At 48.3% G+C, this 13,351-nt stretch overlaps 1 protein-coding gene across 5 annotated transcripts in view; it reads left to right on the top strand.

Moving 5' to 3' along the window:
• The window catches only part of CSNK1G2 (casein kinase 1 gamma 2), an 85,471-nt gene that overhangs the window by 48,932 nt on the left and 23,188 nt on the right, over positions 1 to 13,351 (top strand). For all 5 annotated transcript variants that reach the window (XM_039516013.1, XM_039516015.1, XM_039516016.1 and 2 more), the window contains exon 2: positions 550 to 1,054. In XM_039516013.1, the coding sequence (XP_039371947.1) occupies positions 868 to 1,054 (187 nt within the window). In that variant the 5' untranslated portion in view covers positions 550 to 867. The remainder of the gene's footprint in view (positions 1 to 549; positions 1,055 to 13,351) is intronic.

Below are 13,351 nucleotides of genomic sequence, written 5' to 3'. Positions count from 1 at the left end.
CGTCTGCTGGAGACCCCAGGACCAGTAGTGTGGGGCTGTCTTCCCCAAGCCGTGCGTGCCTGCCTTGCACTACTGCTGTGGGTAGGAGCCCAGAATTCACCTGGGGCCTCAGAGCAGCCAGTATAGTTTTGTCTGGTTGTCTCTTTTCTCTCTCTCTCTCTCACACACGCACACATTTCATCTGCATCTGAGGGCGTTAATCCACCCAAGTGGGTTTCTATGGGTGCTGTCCTAAGGAACCCTGCTTCATTAGCATCTGTCATCTCAGGATCTGAACACACATCCTAATGGTTAACGAGTTAAGCCTCAGTCACCTCCCCACCAGGTACATATCCATCTGTGAAATGAGGAGGATGAACTGAGGCAGGAAGAGGGGTCAGATGAGTTGCCCAAGGTCATTCTGTTCACACTGTTGAGCTGTTCCACTTCAGTGCCTTCCCCTGCCCTGTGCTCCTTTGTAAAAGCTCTGCATAATTTATAATGCACCCTACTTTATGGAAGCATGCACATTCGTTCCTTACACTAATTTTGTCCTTCTGTCTTTTACAGTTGGGAGCCGAAGGATCTAAGCTGGCAGGACCCTCTCCACAGAATGTGCTCTTCACCAAAGAGCGGGCCAAAGCAGGCGAAGATGAGAATCCCGGCGGGACCTTCAAGAGCACTAACATTGCAGTAGCCCGGCGCCTGTGGGTGGCAGTGACGCCCCCAGCCCCCTCCCCTCCATCTCAGACCGTGATGGTGTATTGACCGAGAAGAGCCCAGCTTTTTTTTTATTTTTCCTTCCCCTCCCTCCCCCTCGAGTTTCGGTGGCTTTGGGATTTGTATGGCAGCGGCGTAACCGTGGAGAGGCCGGGGTATCACAAACTTATGGATTTTGATAAGAGAGGAGGGAAAGGGGAGACAGAGGAAGGCAAAAGAATGTCCAAGGCAGGTGGAGGAAGGAGCAGCCATGGGAGCCGGAGCGCAGGGACTAACTCTGGAGTCTTAATGGTGGGCCCCAACTTCCGTGTCGGGAAGAAGATTGGATGTGGCAATTTCGGGGAGCTCCGTCTAGGTGAGATGGGCCTATTTTATTGACATCCTTGCTGTGACTGCGCACCGTGGTGCTGCCGTGAAATCCATCCAGCTCTTCTCACGTCCCTTTCCCTACTGGGAACGCTCAGGGGCGATCCATATCGGTGTCTTTCTCCTTTACGAGAGTAACAGGAGGGAACCATTCCCCACCCTCCTGCCATAGATCTTTACAGGGAGCCATGTCAAGCAGCGTTAAGGCTGTAGGCCCAGAAAATTGGTTGTTTTATGCAAATAAGGCAATGCCCTGATTTGCATTTCACAAATATGTATTGTCTCATTTGTATAAAATCTCTCTCCCAGAAATACCCCCTTTCTCCCTGGTACCTTCTCCCAGTGTCCTTGTACTGGACTCCGTGACCACAGAAACCCCACCTGGAAGGTGTGAGTTAAAACGTTTCTAAGCCCATCCTAAAGCAGGAGGGCTGATGGTCAGAGAGGGGTTTCTGATCACTCTCTTTGGTATCAGTAGGGAAGATCTGATAAGTAAATTGATCCTTTAGTCCCAGCGTTTTCAATCTTTGTGGCAAAGTCAATTTGAATGGGCTTCACAAGGTATCTACAAAGAGGCATTTCTATTAGGGAAGTTCTGTGGCCTGTGTTATACAGGAGGTCAGACTGGATGATCACCGTGGTCCCTTCTGGCTTTGGAATCTGTGAATCTGTATCATGTGCTCCACTAAACTCCTGCAAATGTCTGTTACTCATGGGTTGCAGCGTACGCTTCTCCTTTCTTCTCTGCCTGGGAAGAACAGTGTGGACAGGAGTCTCTTGACCACCAGGCGGCTTCCTATAAGTAAGGGCAGACCCTCGAAGGGAGGAGATCAGAGGGAGAATGGAGTTGGGGGCGGGCTGTGTTAGAGAGCATCTGCTAACAGCACATAGGGAAAAGGGTGGGAATGAATATTTGCTGTCGGACAGAACATACAGCTGCAGTAGCCAGAAGTGTTTAGCTCTCAGTAGAGATGGTTGGAAAACAGTATTTTCTGAGAGTGATTTTGAAAAATATTTTAAAAAATATCTTTTGGTGCTTTCCTTTTTTCTTTTGGTCTAAAAATCAGGAAACTTTGAACAAAACAAAATTGTTTGAGGGTGGGAAGGATGGGGAGAGGGCCATTTGCTTGTCAAAAAAAGCTCACCGGCAGATTTTCGCCAAGCTGTAACTCTTGGCGTGGCATGCTCTGCACTGGTGTCCTGCGGTTGTGAAAGGCTCTTTGCAGTCTGCTGTTGCTCTACAGTGTCTCTAGGAATGGGAATTGGACGTCAGCGTGTTGAACAAGTATTTGCCAGGCAAAGATTTTGGCCCGGGCGGAGAATATTTGGAAAATTAACTGCGTAAGAGGGAGAATTGATGTAGCTCATTCCCAAGAGATAGCTGGCAGTCTCAGGGACTCCAGTGGCGCCTGTTACCCCAACCTGTATCTCTTCAAACTGAACCAAAAGCTAGATGTGGGCTTTGCTTTGCACCATCTGCCTGTGAGAAGAACCAGCAAGCGGGATGGTGTCTGAAGTTGTGCAGCCTGTGAGGCAGTATGGCTGGAAGGAGGGACAGAGCATGCCCACCTCCCTGCGTTCAACACGCTGACTCTGGCTGCGTTGAGTTAATGCTAGCTCTGCCTAGTATGACAGACTTGGTGGTGCCTGGCAAACCAGCCTGCTCCCAAACTCCCTGATGTGATCGCAGCTTAATTGCAAAGCTTGGGGAAAGGCTGTGTTTAAAACCAAGCCAAGTGGTTCCTGCCTTGGGGGAAGTGGGAAGTCTGTCTCCCTGAATCTTGGGGAGCAGCTCAGATCCCTCCTCCCAAAATCAGACTAGCTGTGGCAGGCTGCATGCAGCACCTTACAGTGTAATGAGGGAACAGGGAGGGTCACAGCCAAACCCAGCAAGGCATTCCCTCACCTGCTGCTCCTAGTGCGGGGAGCTACCCCAGCCCTGCAGCTGCTGCATTGAATGCAATCAGTGGCTGAGATGAAGTGAGAAATCTGACTGCTGCAGATCCCCAGCTGTGGAGAAATTCTGCCAACTCTCCCTCCTGCTGGCCTGATATTCTCCACCTGGAACATCACTAGGCTGGTGTAAATTCCTGCAGTAACATGTACTGCCCTGCCAGGTAATGATTTCTGGACTTGCTAGTATGTCAGCCTTCAGCCAGTATATGCGTGATAAATGGGAAGCCTCCCACTTCAACCCACAAACCACCTCGGCCTGCTTGGGAGTGAGAAGAACTGTCTCTTTTGGATTTCCCTTCTACCCACCTCCCAGCCAAATGATTGCTGCGAGGCTTGGGGTTGATTTGTATGGGACTGGTTCTGCGGCTGTTCCCCTCCTGCAGTCTGTTGCAGTTGAGGAGGGGTCTCCACTCTGCCTTCTCAACCCTCTGGCTGCTCCAGTGTGAGTGTCTTTGCTGTTGTGCCCCTTCCCCAGCCTCTCGTTCTTTAGGATCACGTCCCCAATAAATAGCTTCAATTCCTGCATCTGCTGCCTGTCAGAGACTTCTCAAGCTGCAGCAAAAAGAAATTGACCAGATTTGTCAGTTCACAGCTGCTTACAAGGCTCTGAATAGCAGCAGTATAAATGGGTAAAGCCCTGGTCTGCATTCACTTTGCTACAGATTGGCAAGGTCTGAGCAGCAGTAGAGGCCCAAGAGCAGGCTGCTTGCAGACTCAAGAAGGCGGCACTGCATGGTTATGCTCGAAACCATGAGGACTAGAAAAGGAACTTTTTCTTCTTCCACTGGAATTTGGATTCTGCAGAGGTTAATGGCGCTTGTTGGGATGGATTTCTACTTGCCATTGATGTTCAAGTCCCTGCATGCAGTTATTCTAGGAGGCCCACGCATCCGGTAATACATTGATGCTTGTCTGTCAAATGACATGATAAAACGGGCCATTGGGCTGGCTGGGGAGTGTCCCAATACAGAGGTGTAGGCCAGAGCAATTTGGTCGGCTTGCTCCTAAAATCCAATTTACTTCCTTCTCAGAAATGCTGTTAACTTAATTCAAGGCTCAAGAACACTTTCAGGAGCCAAATGAAAGTAGTCACTCATCAAAAATGCAAGCCTTGATCCATGTGCATGCCAGAGCATGTGCAAAGGAACCAAAGTGACACCAAATGACTGGAGAAAACACTGCCTGCTCAGAGAGAAATCAAATAATGCCATCCTCTTTGGGGAGGGTGTGGGGGACAAGGCAGGAGAAGCCAGCAGATAATGGCAGAGATCTTCAATTCAGCCGTGGTGGAGGACCTAGGACAGAGACTAATGTAGTCAGTGTCAAATGTAAATGAGAATAACTAGTGCTCTTTGTTTGTGCACACACTAATCCCCGCAGCAGTCCTTGGTAGCAGAGTTGTCCTGGGGGAAATGAAGCACCCAAAGCAGAACTGGTTGCAAAATCCAAAATTAGTTTTTGGATTTTAAAAAACAGACTTTTGGACATGTTTCCAGTTTAAAGGGGAACTTGCTTCTTTTCAAAACAGAGAAACTTTTTATGACCAAAATTAAATTGTCTTGTGTGTTTTGAGAACCGTTTCAGTTTTGGGGGAGGAAAAAACATAGAAAAATGGTCCATTTCAGAAAGGAAAATTTTCCACACACAACTACTTGTTTGTAACATTGACCAGCTTTACCCCCTGACTTTTAAAAGCTGGTGCTATGTTTTATTTGGGGAGGGGAGGCGCCTTAGATCTCGAGTGCCCCATTTGGGGGAGGTACTGAAAATCAGAAGCCACTTCTGAAAATGTTGGCTTAAGGGATATGCTGAAAGCCAGAGGGGAATGAAAGCCAGACAGCAGGAGTTTCTGGTTCCCAATGTCTCTTGGGCATTGTCTAGGGCAGGGGGTTTCAACCTTTTTTCATCTGAGGACCCCTAAAACATTTTGAATGGCGGTGTGAACCCCTTTGGAAAATCTTAAACATAGTCTGTGGACCCAGAGGTTGAAAACCACTGGTCTAGGTATGTTCCAGTAACACTTCAAGGCCCCAGTTGAGATCAGGTCCCTTTTTGTGCTTGGTGTTGTACAGACACATAGGGAGAGAGGCAGTTCCTGCCCCAAAGAACCTACAGGCTATACAGACAGAACTTCTTCACTGGCTTATAACTGTGTAAACATTGAAACCAGGACAGCAGGAAAATGAACAGTCCTTCCGGAGAGCTGGGTTTGTGAGACTGAACAAGAAGCTGCCAGGTGCTGCAGAGCCACCAGTGTGCCTCCAGTCGCCTTTCTTGGCCCGCCCACCGTGATGTTGCCCTGCTGGCCTCGTGTTGGAGGGAAACCGGGGCTTGGGTGGAGAGCAACTGCCTCAAACTGCGTGTGAGCGAGGCTGGTAGAAAATCAGAGGTCGTCTGAGGAACTGATAGGAGCCACAACTTCCTCGTCTCCAGAGGACGTCCGCACTCTACTGTCCAGGGGTTCAACAATCTCTGGGTCTTGTTGCTCACTGGTATCCTTTGGCTGCCTAGGAGATTGTGCCCTTTCCTCTTGGATGCAGATCCAACCATGGTGACTTGCCTGCTCATCCAGGCCAGCCAGCAGCAGTGGTCTTTCCCCCTCCACCCACCCACACCCACACCCACCACCACCCTGGCTCCTCCCCCATCCCACCAGTTTAATTGCTTTGCTGGAAACCTTGAGGCCACCTTCTGCCCTTAGGCATGTTTCAAAATGCAGCAGCTGCAGCTGGAGAGTGTGATGGGAGCTGCAAGAACACCCTACATTCTCCACTACTTACCCCCTTCCAGCTAGTTACCAAGGGCCAGTGCTACAATCCGCCTAATGCCTTGATCAGGCCACTTCCACAGCAGAGACCAACGCTGCTGTCGTCTGAAATCTGAAGCAGGAGGAAGCCGTTTAGAGTAGGGGTGGCCAATGGGCCACGTGCCACCTCTTCCAAAGCAGCCCTGGCACTGGGCTCTGGCCCAGCGGCTTACTCTGCAGAGAGGTTGTGAAGTGTGCAGCCATCTGCTTTCTCTGGCTGCCACAAGTTAAGGATGAGAGCCGGGAGACTGGCTTGTTACCAGGGTGGCTTGTGCCCAAAGGGAGTAGAGGAAAAGCACTGCTGAGCATGACAGAGTGCTAGCCAAGGAGCAGCAGCTAGAAAGATAGGCAGCTGTGAGCACTGGTGCTGCCCATTGATGAGCCCTGTTCCCTTGGTCTATGCTGCTGCATTTGGAATCTGGCCTTTAAGAGGGTCCGGGCCCCAGATGTGATGGCTGTATGTCTGGGCTCAGTCTCCTGGGGTGATCTTGCTTGGAAAGCTCAGATGCCTGTAGGGTATTGTCCATCAGGTGTCCAGTGAAGAGACCTCAGAGGAAGGGGCAGGGGATGTGTGCCCACCTCAGACTGACTCATAGGCTTGTCCCCTTTTAGGGTGTCCTGTACTGTTCTTTGGGGGAGTGGGCATGCTGCCCTGCTGCCTGAGCCCAGAATGCCGCCTGCTTCTCAACTGGTTGATAAAAGAAATACTGGGGGTGGAGGGGAGAGAATAAATAAGTTGACCCCAGCTAGGACTAGAACTCCCCAAGTGCCTGCTCAAAGTACTTTGCAACTCCATTTTCCCTTCACGGCTGCCCGTCAACCGTGTGCTGGTCACCTGCACAGGGGGGACTTTGCCCCCACAGAATACTGGCGGGGGATTTAGAGCCAGTTGAAAAATGGGAATTATATTTTGTGGTAAATCTTGGAAACATTTTTTTTCTAAAATTTTCTGTGAACGTTTAATTCTCCCTTCCCCCACGCCCCTCGCTGGGTGGCAGGATAGGAGAAGGGAAGGGGCAATTTTTGCTTTAAAAAAACTTCAAGTTAAACAAACCTTTCATTCGTAGACAGGCCCCTGGTTGAAAACGTCTCCCCGCGGCGATGTTTTTGGTCAGCTGTAGCAGCTTTAAACTCACAACAAGGGCACTTTGAGACATGAGCCAGAATTTTCTTGGTCCAACCAGACCATGGTTTGTGCCTAGATCTGCATCTCCTGTAAAGCTCTGACATCTCTGAAGCAGGACAGAGCGCTACATTGAAACGCCTGCCTTGGCTAGATCAAGCCTTTTTCCCCAAAATGTCCCTGCCCTGCCAGTACCAGCTTGGTTCCACCAGAGGGGTGTGGTGGTGACATCCATACCCATTCAGAGCATGCTTACATAGCACAGGTAAGACCCCAGCAGATGTCCAGTGCCTTGTCCACACTCCATGTTAGAGCCTTTGCTACCAGCGATGGAACTGAACTAGTGATTGCAACAGCAGCAAGGCCAGCGCAGACTCACCCCAGGCCCTAGGACCCTGCGGGATTGGAGGGTCCCAGAGCTTCAGCCTGACCCTGGAAATCTACACAGCAATGAAACAGCCTCACAGCCTGAGCCCCACAAGCCTGAGTCAGCTGGCGTGGGCCAGCCGCAGGTGTCTAGTTGCTGTGTAGACATACCCTACGTGCATCAGTTTCAGCAGCAGAAACGCAGAAAAGTGGTTGTGATAGCTACAGACTTTCCAGTTCGCTTTAAAATGTACCTGGCTGTCACTTTGAAGGCTGCCTTGGTATCCTGTTAACATCATAGAGCCTTCAGTGTCCCTGGGAATTGGGCTCTTAGCTGCATCTATAGTTTACTTATATGCTTTTTCAAAAGCACTTACTTCATTTTTTAAAAGAGACACAGGGAAAAAAAATCCTTATGTTGCTTACAAACCAGTCCCTTTCCCTTGATTACACTTTAGCGTGTTAATCCATTTCACTGATCAGCTCCAGTTATGGCCTGTTTACTGTGCGTTTCTCTTGGTTGAAGCATAAGAAAATGCGAATGGCCATGCAGTATCTTGACTTCCACCTGGCATTAGCCATCGTTGGTTCAGAGGGAATGAACAGATATGGGCAATTATCAAGTGATCCAGTCCCCGCATCTGGCAGTCAGGTTTAGGGACACCCAGATCATGGGGCTAATAGCCATTGATGGACCAATCCTCCAAGAACGTATCTAATTCTTTTTTTGAACCCAGTTATATTTTTGCCCTTCACAACGTCCTCTGTCAACCAGCTCCACAGGTTGACTGTGTGTTGAGTGAAGGGCTTCCTTTTGTTTGTTTTAAACCTGCTGCCTATTAATTTAATTGGATGACCCCGGGTTCTTGTGTTATGTGAAGGGGGTAAGTAACACTTCCTTATTTACTATCTCCACACCAGTCATAATTTTATAGACCTCTGTCATAGCCCCCCTTAGTTATCTCATTTCCAAGCTGAGCAGTGTCAGTCTTTAATCTCTGTTCAGATGGAAGCTGTTCCATCCCCCTAATCATTTGCATTGCCCTTCTCTGTACTTTTTCCAATTCTAATATTTCTTTTTTGAGATGGGGTGACCAGCACTGCATGCAGTATTCATGGGGAGGGTGTGCCATGGATTTATAAAGTGGCATTATGATATTTTCTGCCTATTATCTATTCCTTTCCTAATGGTTCCTAACATTCTGTTAGCTTTTTTTTTTTGACTGCTGCTGCTCACTGAGTGAATGTTTTCAGAACTGCCCACAGTGACTCTAAGATCTTTCTTGAGTGGTAACAGTGAATTTAGACCCTATTCGTTTGTATGGACAGTTGGGTTTATGTTTGCCAATATGCATTATTTTGCATTTATCAACATTGAATTTTATCTGCCATTTTGTTTCCCAGTCACCCAGTTTTGTGAGATCCCTTTGTAACTCTTTGTAGTCTGCTTTGAACTTAACTGTCTTGAAAAGCAATGAAAACCAGTTTCACATTCAGGTTCTTGGTGCTGATTGGCTTTCAGACACTGCAGGGGAGGGAGTTGTTTTTAAGAGAGCTGTTTTCATTGGGATCTGTATTTATTTTTTTAATTATGGAAACCATTTTCTGTTGGTCTGGAGGAGCCGTTGTGGATTATTTACATTTGGCGCCAGTTTTAAGTTGTCCTCTTCAAATTCATTGCATATGCCTGTGCCTGTCTTTACACACGGCTGTGCTGGTTTCTTTCATGCAACCGGTGGAGTGAGGAAAAAGGAAGTGTAATTTTTTAGTATACCTAGAGGCACCGCCTGAGATCAAGGCTGTCTTGTTCTGTACTGTCTGTATGCATAATGAGAGACAGCCGCTGCCCTAAAAAGCTGCTGATCTAAACAGACAAGGGGTGGGATGGGAAACTGGCACAGAGGAGATGTGCCTCCTGCTAGGGTCCCTCAGGGGGTCAGTGGCAGAGCTGGGAATCGTGCCCTTGTCCCCAGTCCACTGACTTAGCCTCAAGACCCCCATTTATCTCCTTGTGCTTGGAGCATGTGTGATAAAAGGTCAGAGGAAGGCTGGTGTGACATGCAGAAGCAGGTGTCAAAACGGCCCTTTCCAAGCTCATTTTGGAAGGGAGAGGGGCAGGTGGGAAAATTATTTAAGTGGTTCAGAGAAATACCCTAGCTTTTACCAGTGATATTGTGACAAAGGGGGAGGGTTTAAATGCTCTTGTGCCTAGTTATGCCTGTGGGGTGTAGTCCTACCCCAGTGTAACCTTCCTCCGGCTGTAGACGGTTCCTCCAAGCGTATTGCCTCTGTGCAGAACAAGCAACACCTTGCATCAGCCAGTGCCACAAACCAAAATATTTTTGTTTTTCAGCAGCTCTCATCTGGACATTTTTTTCTAAAAACCACATTCACTCATGCAGATTCTCTGGCGCTTCCTGACATGTCACTAGCAGACGTGTGGTTCCCCCCTGGTTGCTTATGGAGTGTTATAATATTATACGTTCTCTCTTTGTGAAACGTGCAGAGGAGGGCTGGGAAAATAGAAAACCACTGGAACCATTTTCCAAGGTGACCCTAACTCCCTTCTTATATTATAACACCCTATCGAGGGGGCTGATAGAGACTGGGTAATTGACATACTCAGCCAGCAGGGGTCAGTGATAATACATCTCCCACTTGCATCTCTATCCATCCACACTGACTTGTTCTCATTTAGAACAATTACATTCCCTCCAACTCCCCTACCCCACCAGCAGGGCATTTGCTTGCATATGCTGGATGCTGCGCTGCATCAGTTATATTGCTGTCACTTATCCTGAGTTCTGGTCCTGTCATCCCCGTTGGGTTTCCTTCAAGATATGTCATACACTCTCTCCTCCCTGTGTAAGCAGGGGGCAGATCCCCTTGCATTGCCCGCCTCAGGTCTCCCCCTCCCCAATAGGACAGAATTGCATCATTTTGACCAGGGATCTCAAACTCAATTTACCTTAGGGCCAGTGCCAGTCCTCAAATCCTCCCAGTGGGCCAATAATGTCACTGAAGATTGTGTTCAGAAAAGAAAACATTTGTTTTATTTTTTATTTCAAATTTATTAGAAATAATAAAGCTGTCATACAACTTTATACAGTTCTTCGCCAACCAGAGAGGTTTTTAGTGTTTGCCAGACACCTGGTAACGCTTCAGTTCTGTCAGTTTGTTGATGATTGGCCTCAGTGACTGAGCAGTTGAAACCTTCAGGATTGCAGAAAGGTGTGCATTACATAGTTGTGTTGGTATTTTGACTTGTGGAAAAAAATGATGCTGCCTCCATGGCTGACTCTGTCCGGCAACTAGTGATGATATCTCTGTCCCTCTCCCCCAGCCAGTGGGAGCTGCGGGGGGCAGTGCCTGTAGCAGACATTGCTGGCAGCATGTCTGCATGCATCTCTCCTCCGTGGGCTGGTTCTCGGGCTGCAGATGGCCCATGGGCCGGGACTTAGAAACTCCTGGTTTTGGCCATCAGCTAGTTGTAGTGACTGCAGCAGCAGCAGCTGAACTGCAAGATGTGACCTGAAGCCAGTATATGCAGGTTGAGGCTAGTGATCCCCATCACATGAGCTGCTGTCTCCAAATGCTCATGGGGTCGCTGGAGGGTTGAGTGCCCCACAGGCTAAGAGCTGGGCTGGGATGAGCTGCAAGAGACTTTTCCTGGCATTTGTTCAAGCCTGGAAAGTCTGAGTGGAGTTTATATTAGAACATCGTTAGTCGCATATTGGGGCCTCTCCCTTCAGCTGAGATCTCAAAGCTGCAGCAGCCTTCGGCTTGGGCAGTAGTGGAATGGAAGATTTGCCTGGGGAAAACCAGGCAGAGTCAGTGGTGGTGTTTGCGCTGAGCCAGTACTGCCCAAGTGCCCCAGTCCAGCAGAGAAGAGGTTAGCACAGGGGTTCAACAATCGTTGTGACTGAATTACTCAGACACAGCTCTTGGTGCCCACCAGAAGCAGCAATAACCCTCTCCTTGTGACAGCAGCTGTCACAACGAGTCAGAAATGAAGCCTGTGCACGTAACATCTGATACACAGGCTGCTTAGCTGTGCCTGAATCTCATGGCTTTCCGTTCAGTTGTCCACCTCTTAAAGGCAAACTGCAATGATTAGCTCCAGTACATTCAGAGAGCTAAGTATTTATTCTGGAAGAAGATGAATGAAATGGGAGTTTAGATCTTTTTGGAAACAGACCCCATTGAATTCTCTTCCTAACCAGGCTCAGGGGTGATACTGTATGACTCCTTTAACACATTTCTAAGGTGTATGCCTGCTTGGCACTGGCTGCGGTAATATAAATCCTGCATTACAGTGCAGCTTCCTTTATAAGCCTCTGGGTGTTCGCCGTGTGCTGTATCTTTGATATTCAGGCCACTTATTGAGGTGCTAAACTTGAGGCGCCCAGCTTTTGGCTGAAATTTCCTTGAGAACCATGGAAGGTTTAAATAAGGCTCCTGTAATTTATATTCTGAAGGATGGTTCCCCTTCCAGCCCCAGTTCATGGCTCTATGAACTCTTCCTCAGCTGTGCACATCAAGAGCCGTGCTGAGGAGAACCTTTTCAGACTGGCTCACAAATCCTTGCCTTCTGTCGGAGAGGTTGTGCAAAGCATTAAGGGGCAGAGGGAAGGGTGATAGGCTTGTGCAAAAAGTTTGTTTTGGCTTTTAAAGTCAGAGATGCTTTAGGCTGTAATAATAATCCCTAGGTTTTCCTTTTCCCTAAACTGCAGGTATGTGATATGCACACTGCAGCGGTCCTGCTGAGCTGAATGATAATGATTCGCATTTCCTGCTCGTGCAGAAGTTAAATACACATTTAACATGACTCTTAATTCCTCCCAACGCAAAGATTTTGGGTAAATCTTGCTGCTTCGGTTTCCACTGTGGCCCTTTCTCCTTTAAATAGGTGGAGGGACACGGCATTTTTCCCTGCCAGCCAAGCACCAGGAGGTGCTGTGTTCTCAGCCTGGAGGTGCCTTCTGCTGTTTCCGTTGTTTGTTGCAAAGGGAAAGCAGGCCAGCTTCTTCAAAAGTTCCAGCCTGTGAACTCCAATGGCAATAGCGGGACAGAGTTAGAAAGAAAATGCTGTCAGGGAATATTGCATCTTGTGTTCGCTGCCTCGGACCATCTCTCTAGCAGTGTACGGACACACTACTTTATACGTATGCGTATCAATTAAAGGACGCTATAAAAATAAAAAGTACCAGCGTTGCTAGAGTTGCTGGCTTTCGAAGGGGAGAGGTCCATATTTTGTTGTTGGGTTGATGAGTCTGTTTCTGACACTCTATGTAGAATCTTTGTGACTTTCCTAAAATAAGGCACAATTTTTTAACCATGAGAGTAATTAACCGTTAGACCAATTTACTGTGGGCTGTGGGGCATTCTCCATCACTTGTGGTATGGATTTAAAGACTGGATATCTTGTAAGAGAGATTCTCTAGCTCAGCCAGAAGTTATGGACTTGGTGCAGAGATTACGGGGGTGGATCTCTGGTTTACAAGATGCAGGAGGTCAGATTAGATGATCGTGATGGTCCCTCGAGGCGTTGGAATCTGAATGTTACCCTGGCCCACTAGCTGACAAAAGGGTTGTTTACACTAGTGGCTTTTTAACTGGAGTTAACCAATTTACCTAGTAACTTGAGTTACCTCTCTCACATTAGTACCTGCTCATCTGGCATGTGGGAACCCAAAACAAGTAGTTGTGGAGTGACCAGGGTCGTGCTGATGTGGTGGGTGACTTGCGTTGATTAGTAATCAGTTACCTGGTGGAACAAGCTGTTGTGGAGTGACCATGGTCCCTCCTGCTGACATGGTGGGTGACTCCTGTTAATTAGCAATCAGTTAACTGGAGTTTAAAAAACTCTTTGATGTCCCCAGAGGGGAGAAGGCTAGAGGCAGCCTTGGCTTCCCACGGCTGACATCTGCAGGCGCTGAGCTCCACTTTGTGGGACAGGAGGCGGAGGGGGCCCAGACTTCCAGTCCAATGCCAGGGAGGCTGTGGCTAGCAAAAGGCAACTATAAACTGAGGAC

This window comes from Mauremys reevesii, linkage group 26, assembly GCF_016161935.1.
Source record: "Mauremys reevesii isolate NIE-2019 linkage group 26, ASM1616193v1, whole genome shotgun sequence".
Taxonomy (NCBI): domain Eukaryota; kingdom Metazoa; phylum Chordata; order Testudines; family Geoemydidae; genus Mauremys; species Mauremys reevesii.
This window is presented reverse-complemented; position numbering and strand designations above follow the sequence as displayed.